This window comes from Tachysurus fulvidraco, chromosome 5, assembly GCF_022655615.1.
Source record: "Tachysurus fulvidraco isolate hzauxx_2018 chromosome 5, HZAU_PFXX_2.0, whole genome shotgun sequence".
In the NCBI taxonomy this organism is placed as follows: Eukaryota; Metazoa; Chordata; class Actinopteri; order Siluriformes; family Bagridae; genus Tachysurus; species Tachysurus fulvidraco.
In genome coordinates, this window is record NC_062522.1 from 31,274,918 (window position 1) to 31,294,193 (window position 19,276).

Consider the following 19,276-nt stretch of genomic DNA (forward strand, 5'->3'; position numbering starts at 1 on the left):
TTTTTTATGCATAAAAAAGACTGTATGGCTGTATTGTGAACACAAGGTGACCTCAGATATCATCATCCTCGTAAAATCTGTTCCGTTTGATTTGTTCCTCTACAGACAACGATTGTGGATCCTCTCCCCACGGGCAGGAGGCTTTGGAGTTAGAATAATCAATGCTTGTCTTCTCCAGGGTTTTCACACCTGATTCGTCTTTGGTCTCTATTCCAAAATCCATAAGGTTGTCAAGGACAGTGGTTGATGGTTTTGCACTGGTGTTAAAGTCATCCTTGGAAAAAAGGGTTGTGGTGTCGCTAAAACCTGCAAATATATCGTCTAGAAATTGTGAGGCACTGAAATTTGGTTGCTTATCTGAATGGTGCTCTGGTGCTCTTTCATCTGATACATTCCCTTCATTGGCACTTGGAGGTGGATGATCATCTTCTTGTAGTAACAGCAGTAGGTTAGCACGCATCGTTTCTTTGGTGTTGGTTTCCTGTTTGGTGTCAGATTCATCTTTGGTGTTGCTTTCCTCCACAGTGTTGGTTTTCTCAGGAGCATTTGTGTCTTCTTTGATGTCAGGATCTTCCATGGAGTTCACTTCCTCTTTGGTGTTGGTTTCCTGAGTAGAAGGTGAGTAGATTTCAAAAGTATCTGATTCTGCTTTAACATTGTCGAAACCCATCCAAGGTTCACCGACGTCTAGTATCAGGAGACAGTTGTTGTTGTTATTGTTGTTGTTATTGTTTGCATTTCCATTTGCTGATTGTTCACCTGTAGCCATACTGTCTATCACCGTCACCTTTACACCTTCTGTCTTTCCACTTTCCTCATTTTCCTTGTTCTCACGTTCATCATCCTTCATCTTTTCCACATTCTCAGTTTCTTCATTATAATTCATGTCTCCATTCACCTCCAAAACCTCTTTCTTGTCTTTTATGTCTGTTTTGCCTTCTGTTTCCTCTTCCTTTTTTTCTATACCATCTGTGACTTCAGGTCCTTTCTCTACAGCTACTGAAACATCAGTTTGTACTTGAGCAGTTGCCATCGGATGCTCAGAGTCCTTCTCTTTAGGTAAGACTTTCGTCGGATCAACACCATGTTCTCTTTGGTTTTTTTGGTTTTGGACGTCATGGTCGCTCAGTTCGGTCGTTTCTTGTGAATCCTCTGCAGGTGGCCAATTAGGCTTGATGACTTTGAGTTCTTCTTCCAGAGTAAAACTCTTCTTTGGTGTTTCATTTTGAGGTGGCCAAACAATCGCAATTTTACTCGTCGGTTTATTTGCATTATCGTTCGGCTTACCCGTTTCTTTCATCTCATCAGGGAACGAGTCGTTTTCTTTTGGGACGTGCAATACTTTGTTATCGGATTTCACTGGAGAAACGTTACCGATTTGATTAACTTTTTCTGATGTGTTCTGATTTTTTGTACTCCAAAGCTCTCTGTGAGGCTTTTCTCCAAATCCCTCGTCGTAGTTTCCTTTGGACTTGAACAGCTGTTTATAGTGGGTTTTGCAGTACATCCGTCCATGGAGAGGGGCGTAGTTTCCAATGCTAGTGAGAAAAGATTAATCATAATCATAGAGTTAGTCATTGTGTAATGCTATTACATATGACCAAAATGAAAATCATGATTTGATCGAGATAACGGAGAGCTGCATGCAAGTGTGAAATAGACATAAGCCTAATTAATCAATTCAGTTTGAAATGTAAAATGCTGGAACTTTACTTGTGGACGAGATAAATGCATAAGAAACACAGTTCAGTCCAAAATGTCAATATTTCACTTTATGAAGAGTTTATTCACATATCTTATATATATTTATATATGCTGTATTGTCAGGACTCAGCCCGGACTTGTGGCCATGTGCCTACGTCTCGTGTCTGCCCCGCCTTCGTCTGCTCCTGCCTGTCTCCACATCTGTTCCTAATCGTGTCTCATTGTCTTTTGTATTTAAATGAGCCGCGTTGCCAAATGCAGGGCGGAATCATTAGTTACGTTTAGTTACCCTAGTCATTGTTAAGTGTCATCATTTGTATTGTCTTAGTTATCGTCTTTTATTGTGATGTCTTCATTATTTATTAAAAAATGTATTCGAAGCTATCCTGTGTACGGGTCTGTCTCCTTCCTTCCAGGTTGTGACATGTATAGTAATAGTAAATTGTTATTGAATATTTACCTGAGCTGGCTGTTACAGTGAGCACACCTGAAACAGCTTTTATGAAAGTTTTGTTTGTCTGCTATGAGACACTCCATGGGATACACCCTCTTCCGACATACCCGACAAAGTTCGTTGTCTGGCACTTTTATTTTCTATAAAAGAGAAAGTAACAATAAATGAAATTCAAATGCGATTCTACAATTTTAGAATATGATTATAAATGCACATCACTGAAAGTTATGATGTTAATATGTTAGCAGACAACAAGAAATACAAGTAAAACTGCAAACACAGGAGTTACCAGAGTAGGGCAATGCATTCGAACAAATATCCACAAGAGCTGTAGTTATTTTAATCAGAGCAAAATCCAGTTGGAAAACCACTCAAAAATCCTATCTGCCACTATAGCGACACATTACAAACACACCAGTGCTGTTTTAGTAACCACTCCTTACACTCATTAGTGTTCCCATGCCTCATCACACAATTTTACCGGTGATAACAGTGTGCTGTTGATGTGATACGCTCTGGGTGGTGTGTTGTTCGGAGACATTGAATCCCAGGTTCTTGAAAACGTTTTCACTGTCTGCCCAGGACTGCTGGAAACTCTTCAGAAGTTGTTCTGCTGAGGCCTCAGGTGGGACATCCAGGACATGAACCTTCCCTCGTACCACATCTGCATATGTTGGTGGATCACGGCGTGTGGTCACACTCTGAGAATGCGATGAACTCTGGCTCCTTGACCCCACCACTGTGTTACCAAATTCATCAACATTTGAGTAATGCTCTGTAACAGATTTTGTTTCAGAGAAACCTTTGGGTTCTGTCAATTCATCCTGCAAGTCAAGGTTTTTCCTATCATCTTTGAGATGTTGGTGGGCCTGCTCACCCATTTCAAACACATTCTTCAGGGCCTTGATATCAAAGCATGGGATCTCTTCCCCCTGGGAAGGTTTTTTTTCTGGTTCATGCTCTGTGTCCTCAGTATCGCTACCAAGTCTCTCAGGAATAACAATCGGATCCTTCCTTATATACACTTTAGGCTTTGGGGACTCAAATTTATTGACAAGTCTGGATAGGTCAACCCTTGGCATGTCCTCTTTTATTCTTTCATGGACGTCAATAAGGATCTCTGTCTCGTTGTCCTCTTCTGTCCCCAGGCGTTCTGGGATATCAATGGGATCTTTCCGCATATAGTGTCGTTTTAACTCTGCCCTCTGAGCTTCCTCAAAAAACTCTTTCTTGTCTTTTACACTCATCATGGAGTCCACATTGGCCTCCATGGAAGACTGCAGCATAGATGACTCCATCATGTGGGTCTCAAAACTGATCTTCTGTTGGCTGGACAAATGAGACTCCTCCATTTCACCTTGCGTAATGACTTGCTCAGGTATAGCCATCGGAAGAGCGGATGCTTCATGAGAGAGCTTGGCAGTCGTGTCTTTTAGTTTGGCTAGCTTCTCTGAGCGACTAATAGTTGGAGAGGGTGTAGCTCGGCTAATATTTGTGGAGGTTTCTGACCAACGAGGGGGGGGTGTTGGGGTAGCACCTGTTCTGTATAGTGGAGGTGAGGGGGTGACACACAGAGGAGAGTCTGTCCTTTTGGCAGTCTCAATGCAAATATATGTGGGAGATGGCGTTCTCATTCTAAGCTCTGGAGGCATTGTTTTGAAATCTGTATTTTTAATGTCTTGAACAGTCTTCTCCATCGGTTTCTTCTGAGATTCCACTTTAGCGGAGCCAATGCTAATTTTTGATATTTTCTGTGTTGTGCCACCAACCACTTTCTTCTCCTCTGTTGTCTTTTCCAGCCTAACCAAATTTGCCTCTAAAATAGTGAGTTTCATTTGAGCAAGGTTCCTCACATACACAATGATCTCCTGAAGTTTTTGCTTGTTGTACTGTACACGGCTCAGTTCTACCTTTTCAGCAGTGCCTAGCAACCATTCTGGGATCATACTCAACATCATCTTGACTGACTTGGCATCTGTTTTCCCCCCTGATTCCTGCATCACCCTGAGGTGACTCAACAACTTTTGAATCTCCTCATACTTCTGGACATCTGTTGTCTCAGCTGCAGTTTCCTTAATTTCCATCTGGCTAGACTCTTTTTGTTTAATAGCCTCCACCGGACCTGCTGGCATTTCAGAACCCCTTATTTGCTTCTTGATCTGAAATTTTCCTTTTTGTTGAATAGTTTGCTGCTGAACTGAGCTCTGACTAACCACCTTCTCTTCATGTACCAGAACATGTTCCTCCTTTATAGCCTGCTGTGACTGAATAACCGTGGATTGTCCTGATTCTTGCTGATGAACCTCCATAGACATGGCTGGTAGAATATGATGCATCTCCATTGATGGTTTTGGTGCCACAACAGGCAGCTGCTTTTTTGGCTTTTGTTTGGCTGTTTTAAGATTTATCTCCAGTTTTGCATCTTTGGTGATTTGCTGTACTTGTTCCTGTGTCTCTGTTTCGAAGGAGACCTGATTTGCACAGACCTCAGATACAGTTGTGTGCTCTCTCTGGGTTGATTCCTTCTTTTCTTCTAGCTTCTCCTGATGGGGCATCTTAAATGTTTTAACTTTGAAGCTTGGGGTCACTTTTGGTAACTTTGTAGGTTGTGGGTGATCCTTCTTTATTTCTTCAGTTACAGTTTCTACAGCTTTTATGGAGTCAATAGTTTGAACAGGTGCTGAAATTTGCTGTGTAGACTGAACTTGACTAGTAGTTTGTTTGGAGGCTGATGTGTGAGATCTTCCCTTTACATTTTCTTGGTGCTCAGTTCTTGGCAAAGACGGGATTAGCAATGTTGGCTGAACTATGATTTCAGATTTTGTTTGGGTGGCTTGCTTTTTATTTGTGGTAATAGCAGTTTTCTTACCTATACTGGGAAAGGAAGGTTTGCTCAACTGGAAGGTTGTAGGAGGCTGGGGATGAGCCTCTTTTGAGGCAGGTTGTTCCTGTATTCCTGCAACTGGCCCTTTGGGCATTGTGAATGACTCTGGTTCATTAGGACATACCTGCGATGCTTCAACTGTAGTTTGTGACTGTCCAAGTGTCTCTGCTGTGAACTTTGCTTCCACGTTCGCCTCATGTGTGTCCTGAAACTGAATGCTTTCAGGAGGAGATGTTGGAGTAGACCCTGTTTTACTCTTCTCAGCTTCATCTCTTTGTTTGCGATATCTTTCTTCAGCTAGCATAAGTGGTGTTTTGAATTTCCTTGCATAAGGTTTATTCTTTGGATCAGCAGCAGGTTCTGGGGGTGGTGGAAGTTTAATTGGAGGAATATATAGTTTTTTAGGTCGAGGGGGTTCCTTCGGCTCTGGTGTGGGCACTGGGATTGTTGAGGGAATATCAGTGACTGGTGGAAGAGACATCTTGAGTGACTTCTCATGTTCATCATGCTTTATCTCCCTCACCTTGGTTTCTGTGACTGTAGTAAAATGGTTTGTTTCTTGTTTTTTCTGTTCCACCACTGAAGGTTGTGGAGGAGCTTGTGGGAGAGCCGGAGCAGCTTGCTTTTTCTGCCACTTAGACTTGGGTGGACCTGACTGCTTAGGAGGCTCGGGCATAGGCACTTTGAATAGAGGTCGGCCCTTTGCCTTTCCAGGAATTGTCTGGGTCACTGAGTTGAGCTCTTGTTGTGATGGCGGAGGTGGGAGTAAGTCTTGTGGAGGAGGGGGAAAGAATTCACCCTCTGCTTCAATAGCAGGTGGAGGAGGTGGGGGTGGTGGCAGGGAAGGATCACTGTCCTGCCTCATGGTTAGATGAGGACTAGGAGAGATGAAAGGCTCTGTGACTGGAGATGGAGGAGGAGGAAGAGAGAACTCCGACTCAGAAGGTGGAGGAGGAGAGGTTGGAGGAGGGGGGAAGTGAATTTCTGGCTGGGATTTTTTGATCATTCCCTTTGGATTCAGGTTGCGATTCAGGCTCTTGATGTTCTGCTCAGTCTTTAAACTCTTCATATTTTGTTCTGATTTTAAATTCTTGGTTTTCTTCTGTGTAATGGTGGTGTGCTCTGTTGTCACGTTGCTCTGTACCTGTGTGACTGTCTTTATTTCTTGTGTTTGCTTTGTGGATTCAGTTGTTTGTTTTGTCTCTTTGGTGTCACTCTCGACAGAGCACACAACAGCACTTCCAGCTTTTTTCTCACCTGTTTGTTTCCCCGCATGTTTCTTTATGATTACAGGGCCAGGGTTTTGTTTTTGTTTTACTTGCTGCTCTTTTACATTTATCTTTTGCGAGAACTGGGATGATTCCTTTTGACCAACCGTTGTCAAAAAATTCGTTTCAGAACTTTGCCCTTGAGTGAAGATCTGACTTTGATCAGATTTGACCTCCGTTTGCTTTTGTGTACTCACACCTGTTTCGGTTCTCTTGGGCATATTTTTAGAAGGGTGTGGGTTTGAGGGCTCAACCTTGGGTGCAGCGAGGCATTCACACGCCTCTTCCTGAGAAATACTTTTGGAAGTTTTAACTCTACTGGAAGGATTGATTTTTGACTTATGACTTGACTGTTCTTTCTTCTTCATAAGACATTTGATGGTTCCATGAACATCTCCCTTGATTACCTCCTCCTTCTCTTTTTGTGTTTGTTCCTGCTCATAAAGAGATTTTATTGACATTTGAACATCACCTTCTGTGCTAGCCCTTCTTTGCATATGAGGCGAGGAGGCTGGTTCCATTAGGAGCTGGATGGTGCCCTTCACATTACCCTGTTCACTCACTTGTTGCTGGATGAGTTTCTTCTCACTTGATGCTTCCTGTAAATTAAGTAAAGCTGCCTGGATGTCACCTTTAACAATCTCCTCTTTCTCAATCTCTTTTACTGCCTGCTTTGCTTCTTCAAGGGATTTCAAGGTTTCCTTAATATCCCCAGCGACTACATCGTCAATAATTACTTCACTCTTAGCAGTGGTTGATCGTTCCAGACTTTCAAGAGCGCTCCTGATATCCCCGTGGACAATCTCAGGTTTTTCCATTTCTTTGAGCTGGCTTTGGGCTTCTTCCAAAGATCTAAGCGTGGTGTTGATGTTGCCTTTGACCACTTCCTCTTTTTCAATGACTTTGCGCTGATTCACTGCATGTGTAAGTGAGTCAAGGGCTGCTCTCAAGTCTCCCTTTACAATCTCCTCCTTCTCAATATTATGCAGGGACAGGACCGGTTCCATCATAAAAACTTGCACAGTGTTGTGAACATCCCCAGGAACAATATCGTCTTCGGTCACGGTTCGTCCGACTGCATGACGACTGTTCTTCAGGATCAATTTTGTATTCTCGACATCACCTCCGATAATATTTTCTTTAGCTGTTACGTTATATGTTTCATCTGATCCTAACTGAAGTTGTCTGAGGTATTCCAGTGCCCCAGATTCAATACATGTTGAATAGAAACTCACATTACCTCTCTCTGTATCATTTATTTGTATTCTAGACGACTGGTCTTTGGCATCACTGTTGTTCAATAGCCTGTGCAGAGTCCCGCGGACATTTCCTTTAACGATGTCCTCTTTTACAACTTCACTTCCTTTGTCCTTGTTCAACAGAGAATATATGGTCATCCTTACATCTCCTTTCTCATCTTCCTGGATTAAAATGCCATGTTTTGCTGTTCCGTCCTTCTTCAGCAGCTTGTTGATTGCTTCTTGTATGTCACCTCTGACGATCTCTTCTTTCTCAAAATTAACATCCCTATCGTGACTAAAGAGCTGTTTGACGGTTGTGTTTACATTTCCCCTCTCCTCTGCATCAACGGTAATGCTTCTTTCTGATGTCTCACGTCTGTTGAGCAGGTTCATCATGATGTTATTCAGGTCTCCTCTAATAACCTCCTCTTTCTGGATCTCTGGTGTCTCCTGATTCAGCAGTTTGTACTTGGCCATCCTAACATCACCAATCTCATCTGTTTCTATAATTATCCCCTGGGAGTCAACCATTTTCTGACTGTAAAGTTCCTCTAATGTCTCCTTGACACTTTTGCCAATGATCTCTGTCCTTTCCATACTGGTCTCATTAAACTCGGTCAGCGGCGTACTCTCAAAAAGCCATGTTGTTGTCTTGACATCAGCTTTGGGAATTTCCTCACGAGAAATCAAAATTTCTGCTTCATCACTGTCCTTGATGCGATCAAGGGGTTCTTTTTCAAAAAGCCACACTGACTGTTTAACATCACCCCTCAATACTTCCTCTTTTGTTACTTTTTCCATATCATCGTATTCTGAACCCTCTCCATGGATCTTGTCAATCGTACGTGTTTCAAACATCCATGTGGCACTTCTCACGTCACCTTTTTGTATTTCACTCACACTTACGGTTCTTACATGTTTCTGAGACATGTCATCATTTTCAAAGCGTTGCATGTTTGTTTTGACATCTCCACCCTGTATATCTGCAACTGTCTTTAGAGTAACCTTCATATCCTCAGTAATTTCATCTAGGGGTTGTGTTTCAAACCTCCACCTTGCTGTACTAACATCTCCTTTCTGTATATCTTCCTCAGTAACAGCTTTGATAAGGTAAACTTCATCTGTGTCTCTTATTGAGTCTAGTGGTTTTGTCTCAAACAACCACCTTGCTCCGATGACATCACCTCTCAGAATTTCCTCTTTGGTGACTGTGGTAACTTCATGAAAGTGTCCTTCTTTGTCTCGAATAGCGTATAACGGTTGGGTCTCAAACATCATGGTGTAGTTTTTTACATCTCCTTTTTCGATTTTTTCTCGTACGATGTTCTGAAGTTTGTTGATCTCTGTCTCTGAAGAATCCTCCTGAATCTTATCAAGGGAATAAGTTTCAAAAATAAAACGACCTTTGTTAACGTTCCCTCCTTGAACGTCTGTCACCGTACGCACTTCTTTGGATTCTTCAAAGTTCTCCTTGATGGAATCAATTGGTTGATTTTCAAACATCCAGGTGCAGTTGACAACATTTCCTTTCTGGATATCTTCAGTCTGATAAGACTTTAGTTTCTGCATGGTCTCCTCTGAAGTAGAGGTCATGATATCCGGTGCCTGGGTCTCAAATATATACTTCATCCTTGATACATCTCCAGACTCGATATCAATCTGTGTGACTCGTTTAAAGTTACTCTGATCCTCGCTGCCTCTGATATTGTCCAGGTTTTCTGTTTCAAAGAGAAAGCGGGCCAGACGTACATCCTTGCCTTGCACATCATCTTGTTTGACGGTACAAGTTAAAATATTCTCAGATTCATCTTTGATACTGTCAAGGTTTTGTGTCTCAAAAAGCCAGGTACAGGTTTTAACGTCACCTTTCTGGATCTCTGTGGTGTCCTCTGTTTTTACTTCGGCTTTTTCGTACAACTCATCCATCGGCTGAGTCTCAAACAGCCATCGGCAAGTCTTGACGTCACCCTTTTGGATCTCGGTATCCTCGTTCTTTCTGTCGTCCTTTTCTTCCATATTAGTAAAATATTTGATCCCATCAAGAGGCTGAGTTTCGAACAACCATTTGGCTGTTTTGACGTCACCTGATTCGATCTCCTGTTTCGAAATTCCTTTGATAATCTGGAATTTGTTTATACTGTCATCAAACTGGTCGATTGGACGAGTTTCAAACATCCACTTGCAGCTTCGTACATCGCCCTTGACAATTTCTTCACGTCGGACAGATTTGACCTCATGGTAATATCCTGAGCTGTCCTGTATGGCATACAAGGGAGTAGATTCAAAGAGTACTTTGTTTGATTTCACTGATCCACTTGTAACACCTTCCACTGCTATCTTATGTGTATCCGTGCACTTGCTTAGATCCATGGTCTCAAATATCTCCTTGCAGTTGATAACATCACCCTTGTCTAACTCCTGAAGCTTAACGGTTCGGGTGATTTCTTTTTTGTCGTCCCTGATTTGCTCAAGGGGCTTACTCTCAAACAACCACTTCTGATGCCTTACATCACCTTTCTCCTCCTCTAATGCAACAACTTTTTGTAGTTTTCCAACTTCAGGCAACTCCTTAAGATTTTCCATTGGCACAGTCTCAAACAAATGTCTGGCGGATGTTACATCACCCCCGATGATCTCCTCTTGTTCGGATGGCCGGGTGTTGGTATTATCTTTTAAAGTATCCATGGGCTGTGTCTCAAAAACCATGCAATGTCTTCTAACATCTGCCCCTATTATCTCTTCCTTTTGAGTTTTGGTAGTTTCCAATTCTTCTTCCTTGATTTGATCCAAGGTCTTTGTCTCAAAGAGCCACCTACCCCGATTCACCCCACCCTGATAGTTTTCTTCCATGGACACTCCACAAATGATCTTAACTTTAGTTGGGTCTTTGTTAATCATATCTAGAGGCTGGGTTTCAAAAAGCCAGCGGGATGTTTTTACATCACCTTTTGCGGTTTCTTCGCGTCGCACAGTCGTAATCTCCAACATCTCACCAGAATCTCCACGAATGACACACATAGGTTGTGTCTCAAACATTTTTGTTGTAGTTTTGACTTCACCTTTAATCTCTTCCAGTTCTGACTTCAGTTGTAAGAAGTGGGACTCGTCAATTGTCTCGGTGTGACCAAGAGAATCAAGATGTTGAGTCTCAAACAAGTATCTGGCAGTTTTGACATCTCCTCCTGCGATGTCTTTGCTATACACCACATCCTCCTCTTCATCATCCTCTTGGAAAATTTTATTCATAGTGTCCAGAGGCTGTGTCTCAAATAACCAGGTTGCGGTTCGCACATCTCCTCTTGCAAGATCTGTTTGTTTTCTGCTATGCTCTAATGAGTCAGGGGTTTCTGTACCCAGAGCATCAATAGGTTGCGTTTCAAACATCCAAGTTGTATATTTCACATCTTTTCCAGCAATTATTTCCTGCTGTGCAATGTTTCTGCTTTCATTCTCATCTGGTGTGTCATCTTTGATGGTATCGAGTGGCTTGTTCTCAAACCTCCAACGCATAGATTGTACCTCACCTTTCAGAATCTCATCCCATTCCAGATACTCTCTTTCTGGGCTCATACATTTCCCGGGACTGCTTCCGTTGTTCTCAAAAACATAGCGTGCTTGTTGCACATCGCCGCTAACCTCCTCATCACTGTCCGTGTGAGAGTGCTCCATTTCAGTGAAGAAGTCCCGCTCCAGGTTTTTGCGAACCTCTGGATGGATATGTTTGTACAAACGTTTCAGCTCATAAAGGTTCCTCTGCTTGGAATACTGCTCCTTGCTGACTGGATATTTTTGGGGACCATGTTGGTCAGGTGGCTGGGGAGACGTACAGTACCCTGGGTCTTCAAAAGGGACCTGAAGGAGGTCAGTGTTTGGTGGTGGTGGAGGAAATTGCTCAGTGGTTTCATAATGGGCAGATGAAGAGGCTGAGCTAGAGGACGTTGTCTTCATAGTTTTGGTAACAGACTCATAATTACCTCCTGTTGCAACTTTGGATGACACATTTACTGGTGCCCACTGAAACTGGTTGTAATCAAGATCAATCTTTATTGTTGAGGGAGGAAAAGACAGTAATTGTTTCAGTAAATATATCATCACTGAACAAATGTTCTAATTGCAAAGCTATTTAAAAAAGAAATCTCTACAGGTCTATAGGTCCGCAAATGAAATGTTGCCTTAGGAAATGAGTTCATGAATCCCCAAATTTAGGGGGAAAATATGCCACTTGTCTGTTTATGTAGACCTGATTATTAACTACTGCTTGTAATCTGAATATAAATATTATACAATAGCTGATTTATTACTGATAAAATCTCTACATTCTTCTTCTTTCTAAACACTACAGTTCTCTCGTATTAATCAATCAGTGACACACATTACTTTTAATTTTAGGGATTCTTACTTAGAGTTTTTTTCTTAATCTGTAGAATTTCAAATGCTTTGGCCTATCAGAAAATGTCATACATCTTAATTTTCTGTTTGCACATTTGTAATCAGCCAGACTGTTGAGATCAGAATGGCTGGTTGGTGAAAGGAGGTAGAGGTCTTCACGGGTCCACTTAGATCCGAAAACCCGAGGTCCGACCCGAGACGGGAACGGGTTCGGGTCTAAAATTTTCACGTGTGCCTCGGACACGGGTCGGGTATAATAATAGCGGCATCGTGTCTCGGGTTATTTAAAATGAATGTGTTTTTACCGAGCGGACCCGAGAAGACCCGAACTACTGTATATCATGTGTTTGTGTGTATCGACTCGAGTCCTTTTCCAACCTCTCCTCCATTTGCCAAGACCGCTTGCGACATGTGGCTAGCGACGTGTGGCTGGCGCTAAGCTAATTTTCGTTGAAACAGACCTGTCAATCAATTTTGAATCCACTCTGTAGCGGTTACTTTAGTGTAGAGTTACACAACATTCGGGTCCAGTCGGGTTAAAGAAAAATTGCCAACGGTTCGGGTCGGACTCGGGTTAAATTTTTTCAGGTTCGTCTCGGGTCGGGTCTTTCTTAAAAAAAAATAAATTATGCACGTCAGGTTTGGGTAAAAAGTGATTCGGGTCACTTTGGGTCGGGTTACATTTCTTTAGACCCGAGAAGACCTCTAAAAGGAGGAGGTTCATTATGTGGTCATGGACCTTCATTACCTTGATCTGTTTGCTTGGAGTGGCTTCTTCAATGGTTTTTTCATGCTGTTGTTTTAGTGCTTGGGTAGAAATTTTAGGTAGCTCCTGATCTCCAATCACCACCACTAAAGCATCCAGGAAAGAAGAGTTTCAATTAATCTCACTTAACCCTTTTTCCCCACCATCTAAAACATCCTTCATATCATTTAACAACCTTCGATTCAAGGTGTTTAATTAATGTACCTTTTTCATCAAAATGGTTCCCAAAGCTGGATGATACATCCTGTTGAATTTTCTGATCCTGTGCCACCTGCAGCAACAAATACGCATATACATAAAGTTACAAACAGTCACAAATATTTCTCCTACAGCAGTTTGGATCTTTTCATATGTACAGTGGCTATACCTTGACATCGTGACTTTCTTTCACACTACTCCTCACACTCATTTCAGATGAGCTCGTGGCCTCCTGTTGATAGATACAACAACCGTTGTAACATAACCATATGTTGTGTATTATTCACAACACACACATTCTGCTACAGTACACAAAGACTCTTATGCCCCTTTTCCACCAAAAAGAACCAGGTGCTGGTTCAGAGCTAGTGCTGGTGCTGGTTCAACATTGGTTCCGCTGGCGAACCTTCTAAGAACCGGTTTGCCTTTCCACCGGTTAGAGAGCCGTCACAGAGCCGAGTCTGACGTCACTGTATACGTGTCACGTTACACAGCGACTTTAGCGCAGCAGTGGCTAACACAAACACAAACATCAACAATGGCGGATGTTGCTTTACTGTCAATGATCATGGCTTTGTGAACCAACATCGGTATCCAAACGTGGCGAATCCGACGTGTACGTGCAGCTCTGTGTAATTTGTATAAACGCAGGTTATCATCGAGAAAGTACATAACATTATTTTATCATTAACATGGAAAAATTTTGCCTTAGCATGTAGCTACCTACTGTCATGTGTGCTGGTAATGTATCATATCGCGGTAAAGTAAAAGTGTATTAAACATTAGTATACTTAAGGTACATTATCAAATGCGCTAACAGTAGCCCCGCCCCCAGCCCCTGACACAAGTGGTTCTTAAGTCTAGTTTTGGTGCTACATAAGAACCACTTTAACTGGTTCACAGCCGGTGCTTTGGCTGTCGAAAAAAGAAAGAACTGGTTCTAAATTAGGCTCCAAACCAGCACTCAAACTGCCTCGGTGGAAAAGTGGCAATATTGTCTTTTCCTGTCATGTTAGTTCACAGTCATATGAAAACTAGCTCATGAGGCAAATTTATAGATACGTAGCTTTACAGAACCAGATAAATGTTAGTCTCATTGATTTAAAAAATGGAAATGGCATGTGTGATGCCTACTGGTTCAGTACAGAACGAAGTGTGTAAGTGCTGCGTGTTACCTGTCTCTGCTGGTAGTGGTACTGTGTGACGGTGCTTTGAGACGAGGAAGTGGTGCTGACTTTCTGACTCTCAAACTGTTTCTTCACGCTGGCCAGACCACCTGGCAGAGAGCAAGCTTCAGAGTCTTCCATGACCTACACACACACACACACATGGATATTTGTGGGACGCTGTTGCTTAGTTTGTCCTGTAGGCGGAGGCACGATGCTAAAAAACAATCAGGTTGACGTCTCTTCCTTACTGCTTTCTCTTAGATTAGTTCACACAGTGATAAATATTAATCAGGAAGTGGAACAGGAAAGAGGAACCCTGTCTCTTGTCTCTCTGCCCTGGAAGCAGTAAATCGATAGGTGTGTGTGTGTGTGTGTGTGTGTGTGTGTGTGTGTGTGTGTGTGTGTGTGTGTGTGTGTGTGTGTGTGTGTGTTTACCACACTAGCAGGACTTTTCTCCTCCTTGCTGATGGCAGCCTGGTACAAAGCCAGTCGTTCTTTCAGAGGGATGGTATCGACTTCACCTTCGGGGTCTCCTACCGAAACACCTACGCTACCTACAGCTGAAACACAGACACATTTTGTTTTGTTTTGTGGTTCTTTCAGCCATCTCGATACTGAATCTTACCAGTGTGAAGGTTTGGATCAGTGGGAGTTGTACAAGGTAACTGAAGTGTCTAACTGAACCGAACCACAACAGAAACAGATAAAGTTCTCTGACAAGTGGCACTTTTTATAGGTTTGGATCATCAGTATGACGTCATACTGTATATTTGTATTTGTGGCACAACCTTCAGACATCCACAGTCTAAACCCGAGCTTCCACTCAGACGCACGACATGTACTTTCGCTTCATAATGGCATAATACTTCTATACAACATGTACTCGAAAACAAATTCTTTACTTCACTTCATCTCTCTGCATATCTCACTTTTTCTTTCTTGTCTCTTTCTTACTCTAATTTTCTTTCTCACTCTATGACTCAGTCTCTCTCTCTCTCTCTCTCTCTCTCTCTCTCTCTCTCTCTCTCTCCCATTATGTGTGTGGTATGTAGGAGGTTACTGTAAAGATAAAAATGACTGCGATCCATCAATCACTCCAGATATATTAAGGATGAACATCATGACATACACAGAGTTTTGAAATGAACCTTCAGCCTAAGTGGAAATGTTCACCACAGCACAAAATCCCTACGATAATTACAAACATGTGAACAGCTGTGCTATGTATTTTTGTGATAATAACCAGATGCCGTTAACATCTAAAATGCATTTATGTTTTTTAACATGATGGCTAAAGTGCTTACAGATTTAGGTCCCTCGCCGTTACCGTGTCATAAACCCGCGTGCTTCTCTTACATCAGTTAAGCACTGCAAGAGCATCATGTGACAAAGATATGTTCCCCACAGGCTGTTAATTTTAACAGGGCTGCTATTTAGGGCATGTCAGGGTAAAGCTATCCAGGCACAGATAGAGAGAGAGACAGAGAGAGAGAAATGCGGTCTCGAATAGACTGGGTTTTTAGTGGCAGCTGGTCAGAAATTCTACACCTGAAACGTAGAGGACACACGACACTCTTTAAACAGAGGGATGGAGGGATGCAGGGAGAAGGATCACACACATCGATATCAGGTCCTCGCATGCCATTAGATGCGGGACGGTGCTGTGGAGTAAACATCTAAATCCTGCTCTGTATCATGTTTCAGAAAAAGACAGAGAGACACTGAGGAAGAGCTTCCAGGAAGAGGAACGTCCTAAATGGCAGAAGTGTGAGAACATATTTCCATAAAATTCCTCTCGTCCTATAAGTCAGTGCAACACCGATCTCTTTACACTCGACGGAGTGTTATTATAAGGGTTAAGTTTAGAAGGATAAAACGAGGGCTGTTAAACTTCTCTATCTCTCTCTCTCTCTCTCTCTCTCTCTCTCTCTCTCTCTCTCTCTCTCTTTCAGATATTTCTAGTGTTTGTCTCTATTCTGAGCGCACTCACACGAGTCTCAGACGTACACGCCGTTTGAGACGGGCCTCGTCCTAAGACGTCCAAATGAAACTTTGAGAAATTCTTCCCTTTAAAGCTGCATAGTCGAGAATTTCTACGGATCCTGTTTCCGTCAAAATCATTTAAAAGATAATAAAAGAAAATAAATAGATAAATAAATAAATAAAAGCTCAACGATGGTTCAGGGTAAGATTAGAGGCGGAGTTAGTGTTTCTACTTATTCTTGTGATGTCGTTCATAGGAAATAGAAATTGATCCAGTTACATAATCTTTAAATTCATGAGGTTTCATTTCAAGTCAGATTTAGTGACAAAAACTAAGCCTTAGTAATAACATAATGATAAATTTGACTCATTAAAATGTATTTTCAGTGAGAGCTTGAATGTCCTGAGTAGTTAAACATCGTTCACTGAACTCGATGACCAGAAAAAATTAAACTGATGAGGTTTAAATCAGAACCCGAAGATCAGAAAGAAAAAACGTTCAACATGACATCACCTAATAAACCAATAAGACACATTTTGATGGCACGTGTTGTATCTCAGTACTCACCTTATGTAGCTCGATCGCTGAGTTTCTTGGATGATACAGATCCCACCTGGAGGTTCGAGCTGACCTACTAAACTCTGCCTAGTTTTGAGTGGATATGAGTGTATGAGTGTTTGGAGACCAGCTCCTGATTTCTCCCCAGTTCACTTCAGAATGGCCAAACCTCGAGACAGCTGGTTTTATTTTAGATACCCCCTCCTCACCCCCTAACTCACCCCCTGACTCACCCCCCCTCATTTCCCTTTAAAAAAAGATGACCAGCTTGGGAGCATGGTAACCCTTTTTTAGCACAGCTACCAGACATGCCCTTAACCTGAAGTCATAGAGAGAGAGACAGTGTCAGGCTGACATACCTCACACACACACACACACACACACACACACACACACACACACACACACACACACACACACACACACACACACACTGTCTGAGACATCAGGTTCAGTCACGCTCATCTTAAGTAAGATAGACTAATCAGATACACACGCAGGAAGAGAATGTCACTGAGAGTTCCCTTTAAGTGAGTGTCAGTAAATGAGGATGTCAGTAAATGAGGATGATTATACAATATATTAATAATAATAATAATAATAATAATAATAATAATAATAATAATAATAATAATAATAATAAGAAGAAGAAGAAGAAGAAGAACTAGAATGTAAATTTCCTGAAGAAAATGTGAATGGTGATTGCACGTGGCAAATCTTGGCACTCGGTTGCTAGGGTGTTTTGGGTGAACACAGAAGAGAAGTTGTGCCTGAGATCTGCATGTGTGTGTGTGTGTGTGTGTGTGTGTGTGTGTGTGTGTGTGTGTGTGTGTGTGTGTGTGTGTGTGTGCGCGTGTGTGTGTGCGTGTGAGAGAGAGAGAGAGTGAGAGAGAGAGAGAGAGAGAGAGAGAGAGAGAGAGAGAGAGAGAGATTAGAGGGAATTTTAGGAATTTCCTATTCAATTCTATAGGACCTTTTTGGCCGCTTTTTCGTCTGCTGTGCGAACATCGTTGGTTGGATCGCTTATAAAAGTCATAGCACACCTCTCCTCAATGAGCCGGTGGATTTGACATTCGTGGGTCTAGGACAAAAGCTGCGGGACAAGTTACGCGCCAAAGTTTTGTCCGGAAGAAGAATATCTCAGTATGCAAGATGACAAGAATGTTGCTTTGCAAGCACTATAAATAATAATAATAATAATAATAATAATAATAATAATAATAATAATAATAATAATAATAATAATAATAATAATAAATTATACATGTCAATATTACAGGTCAGAGCAGAGGACAGAGTCAAATAAAATACAAAATAAAACACAAGCTACACACACACACACACACACACCCATACACGCACACCCACACACACACACACACACACACACACGCACACACACACGCACACACACACACAAACGCAAACACACACACACACACACACACACACACACACACACACACACACACACACACACACACACACACACACACACACAGTGTATAAGGTCTATTAACATTTATATTCAAAATTATTTCACATTTCTTATTTGCTATTCTTTCTGAAACATATAAAACCTCAATTGTTTATCGTAAAGCTTTTTTAAATCCTTTTTTTTTTTACGGATGATACAGAATTTTCTAAATTCAAATGTGTTTCATCAGCTGTTACTGAAATGACGTAACACGGCGACTTTGTCTTTAAGAGAGAAAATAATGAGTTTCATGAGGGACTGTTTATAGACTCTGGATCTCATACAGCTTATAAAAACATTAAATGTACATTATAAATTATAAATAATACAAAGGATTAAAAAGACTTTTTTGGGGGGAGGGGGTGAACCATTACTAAAAAAAAAATCGACATAATTCGTAACTGTAAAACTGACACATTAATACTGCACTTCCAGTGTTTGGTTCATAAATAATACATGATCAAACTTGATCACAAAGTGAACCTAAGAGCTTTGCTGTGTTCATATTATAACAGCAGGTATCTAAGCATTTATGAACACACACTTCCTGCTAATGTTAGCTGACTGGCTAACTGCTTAGCTTGCTAGTCAGATCGCTAACTTTATGATGTAGACGTATGAGGAAGAACGAATCGGTATGATTAGAATTATTTCATGATATTATACTAAGTCTGTTATTAGTTCTGACAAATGACATGACAGACAGAGCAAAAAAAAACACAGTACAGCCCTACACAAGACACGCAAGATAAATAGAGGATGCAGAAGTGCTTAAATCAGCAGTCTCTCCGTCCCTCAGTGTTAATGCTCTGAGTCGGTCCATGAACACAGAAGAGCCTGAAGCTGATCAAACATTAATCACAGGACAGATAACGTCTGTATCAAACTCAGCTAAAATACAAGAGCAGCTCCCACTAGTGACCTGAATTCATTCATTCGTTCATTTTCTACCGCTTATCCGAACTTCTCGGGTCACAGGGGAGCCTGTGCCTATCTCGGGCGTCATCGGGCATCGAGGCAGGATACACCCTGGACGGAGTGCCAACCCATCACAGGGCACACACAGACTTTCATTCACTCACACACACACACACACACACACACACACACACACACACACACACACACACACACACACACACACACACAACGGACAATTTTCCAGAGATGCCAATCAACCTACC

At 41.8% G+C, this 19,276-nt stretch overlaps 1 protein-coding gene across 2 annotated transcripts in view; it reads right to left on the reverse strand.

Annotated features, from left to right (window-relative positions):
* Positions 1–849: 849 nt before the first annotated feature.
* The window catches only part of xirp2a (xin actin binding repeat containing 2a), a 32,049-nt gene continuing 13,622 nt past the window's right edge, over positions 850–19,276 (reverse strand). The window contains exons 1-9 of one of the 2 annotated variants that reach the window (XM_047813395.1): positions 16,625–16,791; positions 14,509–14,633; positions 14,080–14,214; positions 13,074–13,136; positions 12,911–12,977; positions 12,689–12,792; positions 2,640–11,592; positions 2,165–2,298; positions 850–1,538 (exon numbers count right to left, since the gene is read on the reverse strand). In XM_047813395.1, the coding sequence (XP_047669351.1) occupies positions 2,204–2,298; positions 2,640–11,592; positions 12,689–12,792; positions 12,911–12,977; positions 13,074–13,136; positions 14,080–14,211 (9,414 nt within the window). In that variant the 5' untranslated portion in view covers positions 14,212–14,214; positions 14,509–14,633; positions 16,625–16,791 and the 3' untranslated portion in view covers positions 850–1,538; positions 2,165–2,203. Of the gene's footprint in view, positions 1,539–2,164; positions 2,299–2,639; positions 11,593–12,688; positions 12,793–12,910; positions 12,978–13,073; positions 13,137–14,079; positions 14,215–14,508; positions 14,634–16,624; positions 16,792–19,276 lie in introns of those variants that run through there. The other variant, XM_027159988.2, reaches the window with a different exon arrangement.